General features: G+C 47.7%; 1 protein-coding gene across 1 annotated transcript in view; it reads left to right on the forward strand.

The window, feature by feature from the left end:
* Positions 1-12,244: 12,244 nt before the first annotated feature.
* Positions 12,245-19,557, forward strand: part of LOC121878102 — a 72,916-nt gene continuing 65,603 nt past the window's right edge. Inside the window, 1 exon segment of the mRNA XM_042384094.1 lies at positions 12,245-12,411. Coding sequence (XP_042240028.1) covers positions 12,245-12,411 — 167 coding nt within the window.

Here is a 19,557-nt window from a genome sequence, read left to right on the forward strand (position 1 = left end):
GCGCTTACTACTACTGCAACCCTCCTGCTGCTGATTCTTCTGGTGGTGTTGTCGGCGCTGTTGCTTCAGGAGTGTGAACTGAGGTAGTGAGTCGGGGGACGTGGTTGGTGTTTATGGCAAAGTGAATGGTGGCGGTGTCAGGTGTTGTGTGGGAGGTAACCTGGAGGTGTGCTTGTCCCATCGGGCATGTAACTGTTACTGCTCTTGCTGGGGATGGAGTGGTCAGGCTCATGTTGGTGATGCTCCTTACCTAAGTGTTCAGTGCTGACCCTGTTCATTGTGGTGATTGGCTGTACGTGGTGTGAGTAATGATGAGTTGGTGAGCCAGATGGGCCAATACTGGTTCAGATGTAGGGGTCAGGGAGAGGTGTTGTAATTCTCGTGTCTTACTCTGGGTGTAGATAGAAACGAGATCACCTGGAGATTAGACACCTCAGCATTTTCCATTTGAAGATTAAACGCTTTAACGCTATCTTGGGGTAGGTAAAGTGAGTGTTAGGGTGGTTAATCTTTAGGTTAAATAAAAACTGGGATGTCTAACCTTAAGGTGATGTTAGAAGTTTACCAAAAAGCTCTACATGTCTTCGTTTTGTCAGTAATATGAGTTTATTAATTTTGCTCTTCGACATATCTCTCGCTGTCTGACAGATGCCAGGGATAATAAGTAACAGTATAGCATTATATTAAGTGATGTGTTAATACCTGACCGTGACATTTTCAGTGTTCAGCTCTGAGAGGGTCACTGGCCGCTCAAATGCCATCCTGTCCGAGATATTACCTAAAAAAATCAGGATAGTTTCATCAGATAAGGAATAGTGTTAAGGTACAGAAGGACAGACAGAAAGACACCCGGAAGAGGTCGAACACGTATCTTACTGTAATCATATCGTTTAAGCTTTGAGACGACTAAAAAGTTGTTCGCTTATAACAGTATGATAAGAGTTAGGTCAGAGGCATTTACTAATAAAAAAAATATATACAGTACAGTAACTGGACAAGGACCGTAGGCTGTGCTGGTGGGTGTAGCGGCGCCGGTGTGACTGTGAGTGTGTGTGACCTGAGCTGGCGAGGTGTGGACGACCCTTCCTGACCTCACTCCAGGTTTGTGGGAGAGAGGGGAGTGGAGGGATGGGTGAGTAGCGCTGGAGGAGGAAAGGGAAATGGGAGGGAGAGTGGGACCAATGTATTGCTATGGGGGGGGAGGGTTAGAGAGGAAATGTGGGTTATGGAAAGGACTCACAGAAGGGGGAGGGGGTGGAAGGGGGTGATGAGGGACAAGGAGGTGGTCGAAGATTAAGAGACAGGGAAGAGACGATAGCAAGGAGACAAAGAGAGTCAGGTCAGAAAACTCAGGAGCGAAGGATAGGGAAGAGGACGATGCCCCCAACCATATCAGGGAATGTGTTATCACGGCATAGATAACATGTGTAGGGATGGTGTGATTACTGAGAGGACTGACTGTTGTGAGGGGACACTTTTGAAGGTAGTTGACCTGTGGCTGTCCGGTGGGGGCGAGATGGTCCAGGCTGTTACCACTTGTAGTTCCCAGTACAGTGTTTTGATTTCTGTAGAGACGCGAGAATATCACAATTTAAATTAAATAATCTTTGGGTTTTTTTCTTCACATTTTCAAAACCATGGCCGCCGTTAGCTTTAGGGTTTTAAAGAAGACAATGTAACTGAAGTGTTGGTGCATGTTTTCCATATAGATAAAAGAAGCCGTTAAAATAATATAAACATATTGGTCCATGGCGCCTCGATTGTTTGTTTTCATTGTGGAATTATTGTTTGGTCTTGTAATGAACAGTTAGGTCTTCCCATTGACTATGATTGCTTACCTTAATGCAACACCACAGAGCTCCCCAGGTATAGTCCCCTTCACTAGTACGTTTACAGAGGGTCGTTATATAAACATTCCACAAATCATTATCTTCGTGATACTTATTTTAATAAGGTTTAATTTGACTCATAGTTACCCTAGTATGTTTGATATTACGAGTTTCCTTCCGCCACACTGCACAAAACCTGACGGGGACTGTACATAGTGTAGTGTGGATTCTGCTGCCTTGTAGTAGTGTCTGGTCGACTGTACTCCCTCCCGGTGTTGAGTGCTGCCGCCACCACACCCAGCTGACGACACACTGTTCTACACCACTACCACACCCAGCTGACGACACACTGTTCTACACCGCCACACCCAGCTGACGACACACTGTTCTACACCGCCACACCCAGCTGACGACACACTGTTCTACACCGCCACACCCAGCTGACGACACAAATTGCTCCCTACACCACTACCACACCCAGCTGACGACACACTGTTCTACACCGCCACACCCAGCTGACGACACACTGTTCTACACCGCCACACCCAGCTGACGACACACTGTTCTACACCGCCACACCCAGCTGACGACACATTGTTCTACACCACTACCACCAGCTGACACACACTGTTCTACACCGCCACACCCAGCTGACGACAGACTGTTCTACACCACTACCACAACCCAGCTGACGACACACGCTACACCGCCACATCCAGCTGACGACACACTGTTCTACACCGCCACACCCAGCTGAACCACCGCACCCAGCTGACGACACACTGTCTCACCGCCGCACCCAGCTGACGACACACTGTTCTACACCGCCACACCCAGCTGACGACACACTGTTCTACACCGCCGCACCCAGCTGACGACACACTGCTACACCGCCACACCCAGCTGACGACACACTGTTCTCACCACCACCACACCCAGCTGACGACACACTGTTCTACACCACCACCCAGCTGACGACACACTGTTCACACCGCCACACCCAGCTGACGACACACTGTTCTACCCCGCCACACCCAGCTGACGACACACTGTTCCACCCCGCCAACCCAGCTGACGACACACTGTTTCACACCGCCACACCCAGCTGACGACACACTGTTCTACACCGCCACATCCAGCTGACGACACACTGTTCTACACCACTACCACACCCAGCTGACGACACACTGTTTCCACCGCCACACCCAGCTGACGACACACTGTTCCCACCCCGCCACACCCAGCTGACGACACACTGTTCTACACCGCCACACCCAGCTGACGACACACTGTTCACCGCCACATCCAGCTGACGACACTGTTCTACACCACTACCACACCCAGCTGACGACACACTGTTCTACACCGCCACCCAGCTGACGACACACTGTTCTACCCGCCACACCCAGCTGACGACACACTGTTCTACACCGCCACACCCAGCTGACGACACACTGTTCTACCCCGCCACACCCAGCTGACCTCACCCCACACCCAGCTGACGACACACTGTTCTACCCACACCCAGCTGACGACACACTGTTCTACCCCGCCACACCCAGCTGACGACACACTGTTCTACCCCGCCACACCCAGTGACACACTGCACCCGCCACCCAGCTGACGACACACTGTTCTACCCCGCCACACCCAGCTGACGACACACTGTTCTACCCCGCCACACCCAGCTGACGACACACTGTTCTACCCGCCACACCCAGCTGACGACACACTGTTCTACACCGCCAACCCAGCTGACGACACACTGTTCTCCTGCCGCACCCAGCTGACGACACACTGTTCTACACCACACCACAACCCAGCTGACGACACATTGTTCTACACCACTACCACACCCAGCTGACGACACATTGTTCTACACCACTACCACACCCAGCTGACGACACACTGTTCTACACCGCCACACCCAGCTGACGACACACTGTTCTACACCGCCACACCCAGCTGACGACACACTGTTCTACACCGCCGCACCCAGCTGACGACACACTGTTCTACACCACCACCACAACCCAGCTGACGACACACTGTTCTACACCGCCACATCCAGCTGACGACACACTGTTCTACACCGCCACACCCAGCTGACGACACACTGTCTTACACCGCCGCACCCAGCTGACGACACACTGTTCTACACCGCCACACCAGCTGACGACACATGTTCTACACCACTACACAACCCAGCTGACGACACACTGCCACACCACTCACACCCAGCTGACGACACACTGTTCACACTGCCACACCCAGCACGACACACTGTTCTACACCACACACCCCACACACACCCCCACACCCAGCTGACGACACACTGTTCTACACCGCCACACCCAGCTGACGACACACTTCTCTACACTTTACCACCACACCTGAAAGTACACAAGCTGTGTTATATGTTTCAGGGAGGTAATGGGTGGTGGTAACAGGCGCCACCAGGTAAACACGTCACAACACAGCATTCGTCACCCCCCCACACCCCAGCCTCCTCTCTCTGATCATCAGCTGGTGTTCATAAACAGAGGGTGGTGGAGCTGCGCACACTCCTCGCCAGGCCGTCACAACCCAGTGAACCCGTTAAGTACATACGTCCAGCTAGCTCTGGTAGAAGTAGTACGGCTCTCCTTCGTTTGTTTCCTGATGCTTGGCCATACACCCATGTTGAGTGTTTGTTGTTGATGCAGTTTGTGTTGCTTTGTAATGCCTAATGTTTTGGCTTGAAATACTGCGGTAAACATCTCTCGCGGCACGAATGCATAATGTTAGATCGTTATGTTATGTTTGTGGTAGTCATTGTTGGCTTATTCTCAGCTCACACACACACTGATCCTTCCTCGCCTGTTGCGTCTCCTTCCCCACACACTAACAAGTAAACAGACGAGTCATTACCACTGGCCCTTTGCCTTCCACAAGGTACAGCATCACTGTCCCTGGCGGTGATGATCTTCATTATAGAGGTGTTCACCTGCCTGCCTCCCAGCTCCCGCCCTCCCTCAACTATGGTCAGTCCTGCACATACACCTGAAACATACTTGGTACCAGCTGTCCAGGGGCTCTCTTACTTTCGTCACGTGGTCGCATCCCGCTGGTGACAACCTGACAACCAAGCTGTTACTGCAGGCACCCTGCCAGCTCTGAAGCCTGATTGAGCAGGACTGATTTGAAGAAACTTGTCAAGTAGGTTGTTGTTGTGAAGACCTCCCAGTGGTCTCCCTGTAGTGATTTCTATTTTGCTCAGATAACATGTTGATGAAGTCTTGTACCTGAGATGTAAACACTACTTGTCTATTACTCATGCAGCGCCATCACTCCTACACCGTTTACCATGCCCCCCACTACACTAAGTCATTATCATGTTGTACATATTAGGGATCACATCTTCAAGGACTGTCCATACACCCTGGGCGTCCACGTGAGGAGGGGCGGGTGATGGTGTATGTGTGTGTGTATAGTGTGGGCGGTGTACGACGCCCCGGCCAGCGGTGGTCACTGGCCGTATAGGTTGGGTGAGGATGGTGAAGGGGGGGAGGGGGGTAGGCGTGCCCTGGTCTTTGTTGAGCGTGTCTGGGTCGTCTGCTGGGTGAACCTGTGTGGGCGGGCGGCGCCAGCGTCCCCTCATACCCAGTATCCTGGACCCATATAACACCTGGAACTCCCCACCTAAAACCACCAATCATCCCCACACCTAGGAACCAGGACCCTAGCCCCTAGCACACACACAGTACCTCCTTCCCGGTGTCATCTCACTTGGACGATTCCCATCAGGACGATCGTCTGTTTTATGCGGTTTTTGCCATCCCGCTTCCCGTACAGAGTAAATAAAAGCGTCTTGTTCCTTGTTTAATTTTGAAATTTTTTTGCTAGTTCACGTTAATGTATTAGGAAAGTCAAGAGTCTCAGATTAGTGTTTAGTTTGGTGTATGTTGAAGACTTGGCTTCTCCTCACGTCAGAAATAACCTCGGAAGGTGAAGGTAAAGATGCAGGAATTAATGTCTTGGATGTCTCAATACAAAGAAATATATCGATTATTTTCTCTACAAAATTTTCATGGAGTTTCCGCTGATAACTATACTTGTGTTTCTCTGTAATGTTGAGGTGTTGTGGCTTTTCCTGTATGTTTATTAAGTAATAAGTTTAGAGGTTTGTGAGTTTGTAAAAGATTTGAGTTCAGTTACACCAGTTTATTCTTGTCCAGCCTTTTGTCGTTGAAGGTCTGGCTGTACTGTATATAAACACAGCTCATGATGCCGGTGACTGTGTGCGCGCGCGCAGTAAGGGTGTGTTGCACCATCACCTAATTATTTCAGCACCTACCGCTGGTGCTGCTGGCCTGGTGTTTCTTGGTGCTGCGGTCTTGGTGAGAGTTGGTGACTGGAGGGCCAACATGGCCTGCAGTCTGCTGGTAATGGTATTTTTTCCTTGCTTTTCATCATAAAAATATCAGCTTCAGGCAGTGAACTGCCAGCTCAAACATTCCTGTCCGGAATCCTTAATATATATATATATATATATATATATATATATATATATATATATATATATATATATATATATATATATATATATATATATATATATATATATATATGTATGTATGTATATGTATGTATGTATGTATGTATGTATGTATGTATGTATGTATGTGTATGTATGTATGTATGTATGTATGTATGTATGTATGTATGTATGTATGTATGTATGTATGTATGTATGTATGTATGTATGTATATGTATGTATGTATGTATGTATGTATGTATGTATGTATATGTATGTATGTATGTATGTATGTATGTATGTATGTATGTATATGTATGTATGTATGTATGTATATGTATGTATGTATGTATGTATGTATGTATGTATGTGTATATATATATATATATATATATATATATATATATATATATACACAAACTGTGTATAGTTACACAAGAGTTGCGGCCAACCTTCCTGTGATCTTAAGTGGTCTTGTAGGGAGGAGCTTAGTGGTCCACTCCTCCCTGTATGCACCCGCTCGTGACCATCACGTAACTGATATAAGAAACACCCTGGAAACTTCTCCCAGGTAAAGACTCTGTGTGTGTGTTTTAATCAATAATATTGTCTGGCCGCCATTATTATTGAATATGTAACGCTGGCCGTAGTGGTTGGGGTAGTGAGAGAGGTGGGGAGTGAGAGAGGTGGGGAGTGAGAGAGGTGGGGAGTGTCCATGGACGCCCCATGTTGCTGTCATGCTTCATTACCTCTCACTAATAAAATCGGTGGATCTCCCCCACTCCCCCACCCCAACCCTCCCTCTCCCAACCTCTCTCCCCTCCCCATCCTCTCCCCCATCCCTTCCTATCTCCTCCACCTTTTCCCTTCTCTCCCGCCCTTCCCCTCTCCCCATCCCTTCCCTCTTCCCACCCCTTCCCCCCCCCTCCTGGAGCAGATGAGCCACACACACCACCTGATGATTGGTTCCCTGGCAACAAACAGTTTACTACAACAGCTATCTTGTGCTGCAGTAAACTAGCCTAAGAGTTAAGGTTTACAGGTGACAGGTGCGGGTGAAGCTCAGGAGTTACCTGGAATGTGTTACAGGTGTTGATAGTTTGATTTATGAATTAACCTCAAGACGAAGTATTTTTTTGTTGTTGTCTTGGGCCTCTTACCACAAACCTTCAACAGGACGTGAATCTGGCGTTCCCTCCCACCCATACTGACGTGCTTGTGGAGGCTGTGCTCGACCAACTTTCATTCACCTTCAGCCAGCACTTGTGTTGTTCTCTCATGGTACAGTCATCAAGTCCCGCCAACAGCTTGTACAGTGTCTCAAGTCACAACTCACTGTGTCGAGGAAAAATATTTAATTATATAACATTATGTTGTCATGAGCCACATGTGAGGATGGGCACAACAATCAAGGCTTCAAGTCTGGATTGTTAAAAAGATTTTTACATTTATATTTCGTCAGGTCTGGGTGTTTGATGACACATATGACCGGCTGTCTCATGAATCCCACACAACGCTGGAGGTCAGTGACGTAGGGGGATATACTGTAGGGGTCGTGTGTGTGTGTGTGTGTGTGTGTGTGTGTGTGTGTGTGTGTGTGTGTGTGTGTGTGTGTGTGTGTGTGTGTGTGTGTGTTGGAATGACACTGATTTTTTTTAGTTCACACACACACACACACACACACACACACACACATATATTCGAAAAAAAAGAGTATCTGGCTGACGTCACATCCTTGATATAACCCTTATAAGACTCAACCTTAAATAGGTGTGTTCTTGGAGCCTCTATTACTTATCGGTCATTAAGAGTCTGCCCCAGGAAGCATCAGTGATTTGTAATACGAAACTTAGTTGTGTTGAGCAGAGCATTGACCTACACATTCGGTGAGGGTACGTCTGTGGACACTTGAATTGGCCGTTGGTTGTAGTGAAGCGTTTCCCTCCCAACAGTATGGTGTGAAGGACCTGCACGAGAAAGCTTTTATCTGGCCACTGGATTTCTAACATCTCAAGGTCTACAACCGAGGAGACTTTCTAAGTTTCCCCTGCATGGTGGCCGCCTGATCCACCATACTGTGTGTTTGGTCGTGTCCAACAACCCTGGTCGTCAGATACATTGCAGGAGCTCACCAGGTTCCTTTGGTTGACCCGTCACGGTGCTTGTGTGATGAGCGTCTTAACAGTGTTTGTGTGGATGGTCTCTGTGTCTTCCATGAGTCTCACAGGACCAGACTGATCGTGTACTCCAGTATGGGGGGTTTAATATTATGTATAAGGTGTAAACAACGCGATATTTAGTACCACTTTTTTAATAACAGCTTCAGTTTAGAGACATGTTACTCCTAAACATTACTTAAGGACATGGGAGTATTGTTGCCTGAAAGAGTATATTATAGTATTGTCTTTCTCGTCTTGGCTAAACCCTGGAAAGTTTTACTCCATTACTTCTTTTACTGGATGTCGTGATGTCCATTTGATCATTACAGGCGATGAGGTCACGAGCCATGATAACGCTGGTGTCCTTCGTAATCTCTTGTTGGGCTGGATGGCTTCTACTGCGTCTTAGGTGGCGTGTCTGTGTGTGAAGTTCGTCACTCCTCAGTGTGGACGCCAGGCTATGATCTATGTTCTGGCGTCTCCTGCGTGATGTATAAAAGCTAGAACCTCTATTAACTGTCTATTATTTGTATGATATGTAAACACTATAGTCAGTTAGATCATCTGAGGTGTTGTGTTGGAGAGGAGTAAGATCACCAGTTATTTTTAATATTATATGTACTTTAATGTACATGATCCACCAATGAACTCTGACAAAAACTGTAAATAAAGTTAAAAAATCTGGGATTTTTGCGTTGCTTTGCTCATGTTTTAGTTGGGTTAGAAAGTTTAACGTGTCTTAAATTTGGTTTCGTTAAGTAAGGTAGAGTATGACATCCACATAATATTGTGTATAATGAAGTATATACATCATTGTACTGGCTTTACAGCAGCACTTATTTAAAACTTTCATATTTCGGTGTTCCTGTGTATCAACAAAACAATGGAATGAGCAGTGAGGGGAGGCCGGATGTTGTACAAGTGTCGGCTGAAGTACCTGACGAAGAAGCTGGCGAAGTAACTGACGAAGAACCTGACGTGATGAAGTACCTTACGGAAGATATGTTAGCCCGATGAAACTCAAGACCAGTACTGAAGGATGTTACCTGAACTATGATGTGAACAAATATATGGGAACACAGTAGGTTTGGGTTGTAGCAGGATGAGTGGAAGTGGCAGGAGGGGTGTACTGATGAGATTCGGGACAGTGGCAGTACCTGGAGAGTGGCTTCATCATGGTTAGTAGCCGTATTAGGGGAGCAGTTTGATCCAAGTTAGAAGCAGTATACGGTTAGCGATTAGATCCAGATTAATCGCAAAGCCCGAGTAATGACCAAATCCGGGATACTCGCATTGTTCAGATAGTGAGATCCGGGTAGTGGTGGGTGCTGGTGACGGAGGAACAGCACCAACAAGAAGTGGCAGAAGTGACAAGAATCTAGTGACGGCGGAGGTCCTGGCCCGCCTCCGGTAACCCCTCGAGTTTGTATGAAATTTTAAATGGTTCTGTCGCTTGTGTTACCATCTTCACGTGTCCCCCTGTTGTTAGGTCGCGTGTGAGGATCAAGGGAGAGAGAGGCGTGACGGGGGTGAGGCAGTGGGAGAGAGACGCGTGTGGGTCAGTGTGATGGAAACTTGACAAGGTTGCGGCAATCGAAGATGAGAGAGAGATTAATAAATCGGCGTGGGAGAAGAATAGATCAAGAAAAGATAAAGATGTGGTAAATGAGGGAGAGAAAAGAGAAGGAGTACGACAGAGAGAATGGAGGCAAGAGGTTGGCTGTTGATATTGAAACAGTTTATTTATCCAGAAAAAACAGATACACAGTGGACAATAAGAACAATAGTGACATGGCTGAGCCAAGTGAGAACCTGAGCCCTCTTAGTGGCACCTGATATATACTGTACATGTGTTGAGTGTTCACTTAGGATTGAACTTTGTGAGAGGAGCCGCCACTGGCACTACCAAGAGGCGGGTACAAAGGGTGTAGGTCAAATGGGAGCGGCCCCGACCTAACCTAACCGTATCATTAAGATTGAGGCCTAATATAAGTCTCCAAATACAAGAGAGACAAAGAACGATAAAATGAGAATAGGAAAAGAATAAATATGAAGAAAGGAGGAGAACCCGAGTAGTAAAGTGTTGGTCCTCACACGGACACACAGCAGGTAGGGTAGGGTGAGGTGAGGTGAGGGAGCACCTCAGCTGCCCGCCAGTAATCACCTGCCCACCCCCAGGGACTCAACACCCCACCAGTATTTAAAGACCACCACATCCCGCTCCCGCAACACAAACTTCAGCACAAGTCAGGAACTGAGGCGGAAGAGTGGGCTGGGGATTTAAAACCGGATTGATCCTTTTTTTTTATATTAACACGATTTTTTTCTTCATTGATACACCTAGAAGAAGGAAAATTTTGCAAACCATGATTGTGAGTTCGTGTTCGCCCGTAGAGAAGCAGTTAACGTAATTATAGTTTTTATTTTATGTAGTATATTGTTCATATATGGGATGATTGCGTTAAAATGTCCCGTTGACTAAGATGTAGTGAGTGTGAGAGACATGTTGGTGTGTGTTCCCGGTGGTAGGAATGTGGTGGGACCGTGTCTCCAGCTGAACTGCCTACCTGTAAACACACAACGCTGCGTCATGCCGCGGGGGTCAGGCGTCAACAGCCACCTGGCGCGGGATAATGCGCCTTACTGGGGTACACAGTTTTACGCGAGATGTTAACAAGCGGGTACACATAGCCTATATATAATATCCCAAGGCGTAAAAGAAAGATAATATATTCAGTAAGGAACATATCCAGAGGTTAGGTTATACACCATTAGTAAGACAGTCCAACACAGCCAACCTTCACTTGTCAGCTGAGTAATGGCGGGAAAACCGCATCTTTGCCCAAAACTCAGAACTTTAATAATCGTTGTGAATAAACCGATGAATGCGTGAATGTGATCAAACAGCTAGTCATCAGAGAGCCGAGTTAAGTTGGAAAGTATGGTCATGTGTTGGTTTAGGGGGAGAGGGTGCCCAGTGCCCACCATAATGGTTGTCGTAAGCTGTACCATTTCTTACGCTCATATCATTGCCACATGTCGCCACTACAACGCCTTCTTCTTGGACGCCCACAGCGATTCTCATGTCATTCACACCTACAGGTTGTTTACATGGTGATATAGCGGGCTGGGGATATATAGATGTTGTGGGAATATATGTGTTCGAGGGAGAACAATATTTGGCGAAACAAAAGACGGTAGTCGGGGCGGACTCGTGACCAGTTCCCGAGGGGTTGTGCCTCTCGCGGCTGACCTTTTACCATGACTCAGGCGTTGCTGCTCTCTCTCTCTCTCTCTCTCTCTCTCTCTCTCAATCACTGGCGGCTGTTATCTATTTATCTTTTAGTGGTTATCTTACAGCTTCAGAAAGTAAGCTTAAATTTTGGTAGCAGTTAAGGTTTTGTCGGAAGCTTGGAAGACTCCGGCCCAGCTTATTTTACCTGAAGATTAATCACCCAATCACTATCTGGGAGGGGGGGGGGTGAGATTAGCGTTAGGGTGATTAATCTTCAGGTGAAATAAGCTTGGGGTGGAGAATCGTCAGGTGATCCGAAAGCTTGATTGGTTGGTTGGTTGATTGGTTGATTTGATTGATTGATTGATTGATTGATTGTTTGGGTGATTGATTGATTGATTGATTAATTGGCATAGTTTATTTAGCTCGAAAAATACAAAGTTCGAATTGATAGATGACACAAAATCTTGAAGTTAGTCTCCAGGTCATGTGGTTCTCTCGGGGATGGTCTCCAGATCATGTGGTTCTCTCAGGGATGGTCTCCAGGTCATGTGGTTCTCTCAGGGATGGTCTCCAGGTCATGTGGTTCTCTCAGGGATGGTCTCCGGGTCATGTGGTTCTCTCAGGGATGGTCTCCGGGTCATATGGTTCTCTCGGGGATGGTCTCCAAGGTACGTGATTCAGGGATGGTCTGGAGATTACGTAGGATCTCCTAGGGTGGTCTCCAGGCACGGTGGCCGGGGTCATGGTGGGCTGCTGTGGTAGTGCTGTCACCTTGAGTGTCCAGTTTATTCCCTAGGGCAATAATCTGCAGGGTGAGGGGTGCGGGGGTGGGTTGGGTGAGGTGGATAAAGGGTAAGGGGTGGTTGGGGTAAGGAGGGATGGTTGATAAAGGTTAGGAGATGGGCAGGTGTGGGTGGATAAAGGTGAGGGGGTGGGTGAGGGGATAGGCAGGTGTGGGTGGATAAAGGTGAGGGGGGTGGGTGAAGGCGTGGGGTTGAGTAAGGGTTAGGGGATAGGTGAGGGAGGGGGTATTGGAGTAAGGACGAGAGAAGCCATGCCCGGCAACACTCTACCCCACTGATGCCTCGCCACCATCACCACCCAAGGAACAAAGACACTGAGGTTACTTGCCAGTCAACCACGCCCCCTTCTCTTGCTACTAGCCACGCCCCTTTCTCTTGTTACTAGCCACGCCCCCCCCCCTCCTCATGCTAGTAAGACCTCTCCAGTTTGCCATGTTCCAACAACTTGGTCTTTTCTACGTGTCTCATTCATCTACTAGCTACACACACCTCCTGCAACTAGCCACACTCCTTCCTGCAGCCAGCCACACCCCTCCTGCAACTAGCCATACCCTTCCTGCAACTAGCCACACCCTTCCTGCAACTAGCCACACCCTTCCTGGGACTAGCCACACCCTTCCTGCAATCAACCACGCCCCCTTCATCAAGCTGTCTGGTGGTACTTACCTTATCCGGGAGGAGGGCGAGACGGTCGCGCCTGCCTCTACCTGTGTTTCCTGTCGCGGACGAGGCAGACGAAGGCATGACACCCACTTCAGGATCCAGTCTTCCAGTACTAATTTAATTGTCGCTTTTATGTTTGACGTCATCGCCTTTGACCTAACATGTTCATTAAATACTCAGCTGTGATCTCGTGTCTAAATGATAAACACAGTCCTGGAAGGTTTCGCTAATTGAGGAACCGTCTTGGGATTTAATTGGATTTTGTACCTTTGGCTTTGTTGTGTCTGCCTCAAGACCTTCGTGAGGTAAAGACATTCCTGGCAGTGATACTTATATGAGTCAGTATAGACTCGGGTGATGCAGTGTGGGGGAAATAATTGGTGAGAGAGGTTAAGCAGGTGGAGACGTGTGTAGCATCCCTGCAGGGACCGCTGAGGCTGCCATACCTCTGTTAACCTAGAGAGCAACAGATGCACTTCCACACATGCCTTTGTTCCTGACCCAAGTTTGTTGTTGTTGAGGGTTGGGGGGACTGTAAACAAGGTGGGAAATTCTCAGCGTGTGTAGAATAGTGGGTACCAGTGTGGGATTTAGGTGGTACAGTGGTATATACACAACCTTCCTGTCACCACTGCTACCACAGACTCCATAAGACCCAAGTCAGGTATAATTTGCACTCCCCCAGTCTATATTACGCGTGTTCTGTCCACTCCCTCTGAATAATATGCACCTCCCTGGATTTTAACTCCCCCAGTCATACGAGGCGACAGAACTAGCTTTGTATATTATCTAGAGATCCACATGTTTCATTTATTATTTTAGGCCAAAAAGTCAGGATTTTATATAATTTAGTTTGGGTGAGGTGTTTAATAATAAGTCAGGGAGAGCAAATAATCCGAGGGGAATGTACAATAATAACTGTGGGGGTGGATATTCTAGTGGAGTGTTAAATGCCACGCCGGCCTGAGAGGGGAATACCAAAGTAATCCTTACCGACTGCTGCAGGTTTTCCCCCCGACACTCCAGTTTCCTTCTGCTACCTACAGTCGACAGAGGAAATGACCCCAATACTGTCTACCTTCCCCTACTCGGAACGTGCGCTGCTTGCCTGACGGAGAGCGATGGTGAGGTGGTTCAGTGACTGTGGTTTAATTTAATAGGCCAGCATTTGTCATGTAACAGGAGGGATGGAGCTGAGTGAGCCAGACACAGCCTCTGCCCTGACTGGCTGTGGAATGTAAACAAAAAATATACAAGATGACATTGGTGTTGTGATCCTCGAACCTGAAGAAAAATAAACAATGAAAACTTCCCTCCTTAGAACCTTAAAACTTGAAGAAAAAACTAACATGGTTTGTGTCCAACCTTGAGTGTGGAAGAAAAAAAAAAGGACATAAAAAGTATTAACTAAGAAAAAGGTTAAAAATAACTATTGTACTGTGATTTATTTTATATTTCTCCACTATTATTCTCATTCATCTGAGGCTCCTACACAATACTCCCTGAGAGGTGGTGTACCTGGCCAGACACACAACTCAAGAGACCGTGTCAGTCACTGTACTACACAACCCTACCCTAAATTTATTGTTGATAGTTCTGTTTATATTCGTACATGATCCCGTACTTGCGCGCACTTAAACACACACACACACACACACACACACACACACACACACATTTTTAGGGCTCAGATAAAGATTGGTGTGTTAATTGGTGTTGAAGGACTAGGATGAACCTCCACGTGACTCAGCGGGCAGGTCAGACAGGACTTGCAGCATTTGACCCCTCGTGACCTCACCATCGAGTTGCCGCTTTAGCAAATCTGAATGAGTCATAAAGGCAAGCATGAACTCCGCATGCGTCCCAGATGGGCATTGTAAACGCTTATGCGCTTCACCTTGCACAGGATGTAAGGGGGTGCCCAATAAACTAGCCCTCTCTGGAGCAATCTAAAAAATCTAAATCTGAGTGTCAGGCTGGAGGGAGGCGCCAAGACTGGTGGCTGGGATACTCTGGTCAGTCGCACCTGCTGGCCAAGTATCCCACAATTAATGAAGTAGCTGGTGCATCATCGTGGGCGTAGTGTCACGCACAACCCTCCTCCACCTCCCTAGATTTCGCGCCGCTCTGGTCGCCTTCTACACGGCCGGCGTCCTCAGTGTCTCCTGTTCATCGTCCATTCACCGCGTCTCGTTTGCTCCCAGGACCCCCGCGCACCTCCCCAAGGGCGTGTCCTTCACCAGCCTTGGGCGGTGACGGCAACAACCACAACCTCTGTAAAGGGCTGAGGTTTGCAGGAACGACAATGCATTGTAATATCAGTTACAATAAAACTCAGTGAAACAAACTATGGCCATGAATAATCTTATTTACTGTACCTTTAACTCATTCACGTGTTTAGATTTCTATAACTATAATATATTTAACGAATAATAATATACAGGGTGTCTCAGAAACATGTATATAGCCTTATAGATTTTCGTGGAGATCGCGTGAATGTTTGAATTACAACAACATTAGCCTCACTTATGGTAGACCTCACACATCAACAAGTTAAGACAGTGTTGCTGGTGGAGGACAGTCATTTACGCAATTGCCATGACAATCTGAAAGCAGTGTGTAAATATTTGTCTAACACACCCTGTATAAGTTATTTTAAGTGCTAAACATTGTCATAGAACCCAGCAAGTTTCTGGTGAAGACGAAGACATATATTGGCTTACTCCGCTAAAGCCACTGGGAGGAACATGCGTAGTTTAGGGAACAGGTTTTTGGTGTTAGTTTCCAAACATCGCATTGCAGGGTGTGGTTATGGGTGGCGGCAGGGTGTAGTGAGGGTGGGAGGCAGCAGTGTGTAGTGAGGGTGGGAGGCAGCAGTGTGTAGTGTGGGTGGGAGGCAGCAGTGTGTAGTGAGGGTGGGAGGCAGCAGTGTGTAGTGAGGGTGGGAGGCAGCAGTGTGTAGTGTGGGTGGGAGGCAGCAGTGTGTAGTGAGGTGGGAGGCAGCAGTGTGGAGGCAGCAGTGTGTGAGTGGGTGGGAGGCAGCAGTGTGTGAGTGAGTGGGAGGCAGCAGTGTGTGAGTGTGGGTGGGGGGCAGCAGTGTGTGGTGTGGGTGGGAGGCAGCAGTGTGTGGGTGGGAGGCAGTGTGTGGGTGGGAGGCAGCAGTGTGTAGTGTGGGTGGGAGGCAGCAGTGTGTAGTGTGGGTGGGAGGCAGTAGTGTGGGTGGGAGGCAGCAGTGGCCCAACAAGAGACGTGTACACCACCATACTGGTTCTCACACCAGCTTGACACACACACACACACACACACACACACACTGGCTGGCAGGGGAAGACAATGGGCTCAAGCAGACTACGGGAACGTACCCAAGACGAGTGTTTTATGGAGGGCCAACAGTCCCCCCACTACTTCATACCCATATCGTATTCTTCTCCATGTAAATGTTGTTCCTTCACTGGACTCCTCAGTACTGTATTTCTCTTCTCGTGAATTCGGAGTGGCTCAGTGTACGTCAGTTACCCGGGTGTTCTGTGTGAATGTTTGTGTTAAGGGAGTCATTGTTAAGGGCGAGGAGCTTAATTTCACGAGCTACGGAGACAGATTGTGCCCCAAAAATGGGCTCCAGTTAAGAGTTGAGGTATCGGGTGGTGGTGGGGCTGGGGTAGGTGTGGAGGGCTGGTGTCGTCGACGGTGTGGCGGTGGTGTCGGGCGGGCGGGATATACGGTGTGACCCCCGGGTGGAGGTCATTACCTGCCCTCCATTCTGCAACAACGTGACCCTTAACCTGTGACTCCTGCTCCCCCTGACCCCGCCCGCCGCCTCGCTACGTGCTCAGGAAACTGGCAGAGTTCGCTCCACCTCCTGCCTCCCCTCACTCCCACGTCCCCTACACCTTCCCGGTACTCTCGCCCCCACCTACACTACACGTAGTCTCACACTCTTCCTCCTCGTCTTCAAACTAATAATCATATATGAGTGACTTTCCAGTTTATGTTGATGACAACCTGTTGAACATTTGATGATAAAGTTATGGGCAGGATTTTCGAGGGATTGTTAAGTTAAGTCTTCCTCCACACTGGGGATGTGAGAACCTTCTGTCTATCACAGTAGACTTACACAAATACGGAGGCCATCAAGGTGTCATAAAAACCGCAGAGTTTTCAGTCGTAACTCTTGTGTTTTATCAAAGGGAAAAATATCGTGAGAACCCGGATTATGGGTTTCAGAAGTTCGTAACTTGTCCACGTCAGCTGGAGTAGTACAGAAATGAGTCAAATTGCCTTTCAAATTACCCTGAAATTCTACTGTAGCTCACCCCAGTCTGGGAAGAAAATAACATTCGATACTTAAGATTCCAAACTCTATTTCTCCCTCAATACAACAACAAAAATACATTACCAGGGGAGGAAACAGGATGGCCTGAGGTCAGAGATTGAGGTAAATATGTAACAAGTTGATGAACAGGTCGTCGAACCCACAACACTGAGAACAGGAAGAGTGAAAGAAGGATATCGACGGCGCGGTGTAGAGAATATGAGTTAAGTAACTGAACCGAGAACAGTCGCGACGCCTCGGAGGAAAACCATGACAAAAACTGACCCAAGGAGCCATGGGCGAAGATTTAAGGAATGTTGAGAAGGATAAAATAGTCTGTTGCCGTAATATTATGCTAATGTTAGAAGAAGAACAACAGAGAGAGAGAGGTGACAAGAACCTGTATAGAGGTGTGGAAGACAACAGTAATGACCTTGACGCTGAGCCAGGCAGATCACGTCACACTAGCACTCATCAACCACACAGTCTTCACAACCACTTATCAGAGTGACTCACAAAGCCACTCGCTGGACCCTTGCCTTACCGAGTAGTGGCTGGCAGTACACACAAGGCAGCGTAGTGCATGTGTCCTGCCCGAGATCAATTGAGGAAGGTTGGGGGGGGGGGGCTGCTCAGTATGCCGCCACCAGTGCCGTCAAGGTAGTATGACATTGGGTTAACACCAGGATGTGTCGCGCCAGGGCTCAAACACGTGTGTCAGTTGTTGAATACTGGATTGGTGGACCTGTCAGTGTTGACACAAGCGCAATGACCAGACCCACCCACCCTATAGTGCACAACAATGCTGTCTCATACACACACACACACACACACACACTCTCTACTACTACTACTACCAGTAGTAGTAGTAGTAGTATGAATAAGTCCCCTCCCTCAGTTAATTAAACAAGATCTCTCAACTGAAGTGAATTACGCTCGTATTACTAAACAACATCTTCCCTTGAAGAGGGTCGTCATGTTTCAACCAGAGTTTTAAACTAAATGAGTCCTGAGGGACACCGCAGTACAGTACTTAACGGGGCGGTGTGGCGGTAAAATTAACTAATTCCAATATTATAAATAAACTTTATTGGAATTAGTTAATTTACCTTTCGTAAAACTTCAAAGAAAACTACTCCTCACCTTAAGAATGGAGGACTGGTCAAATGTTCTCGTCTTAATAGGTCCGAACCTAACTTAACGAGCCATTCCATTAAGTGTGGACCGTCCACATGGGCATAATCCTGATAGGCCTCAATCCTAACGGCCTCATTAGGTTAAGGAAGTAATTATCACGAAACTGTGTAAGCGCTTGAGTTCATTGCCCCTAGAGTGAAGGTGGACACCGTGCCTGGGTTGTGAGGAGGGGGGGGGACTATAATATGGCATCGTGGTTCCCATAATTTGTATCTGGAAATGAAGGCCTTATATAACTGTTTCATATATTATTTTTACCATGATGTTATTAGATTCGTTTAGGAATCCAGATTCCATTGGTCTGAAGATGTCGGGTTCCATATTTTATAAGGCACCGACTTAAGTCTCCGGCTAACGACAAGCACCAGGCGAGGAGTCGCCACCTCCCTACACTCGGCCTCAGCTACAGGTGACAGCATCATGTTAAACAGGCTGGTAGGATTATTAGCAAGACTCGTCTTATCCTCGGACCCACAGTTGTGGTGTGGCCAGGTGAAGGTGTGTGCGTCAGGAGATACTGGGGTTTCCTGCTGTCAAGTTGTTCTCATCATCATTCCTAACCCACAACGCAACACGTGGCCGTGGGCACGTGTGAGAATGTAAAGAATTTTTATGTCGCGTGTAAACTAATTAAACGGTCGTCAGGTACAATTTGGAGTACAAAACACGACGCAGAATAATTGAAGTCGCGAACTAAACTCACATCAGGTGACGTAGGCTGTGTGTGTGAAGCGAATTCTCATTTTTCTGCGTCGCTTCTCCCATGACGGGTGAGGCAGCTGTGTTTAAAGGAATTAGAGTTATTTCTTTGGCTGGTTGCAATGCACAGTGTACAAGAG

This window comes from Homarus americanus, unplaced genomic scaffold (genome assembly GCF_018991925.1).
Source record: "Homarus americanus isolate GMGI-L3 unplaced genomic scaffold, GMGI_Hamer_2.0 scaffold45562, whole genome shotgun sequence".
Lineage (NCBI taxonomy): Eukaryota > Metazoa > Arthropoda > Malacostraca > Decapoda > Nephropidae > Homarus > Homarus americanus.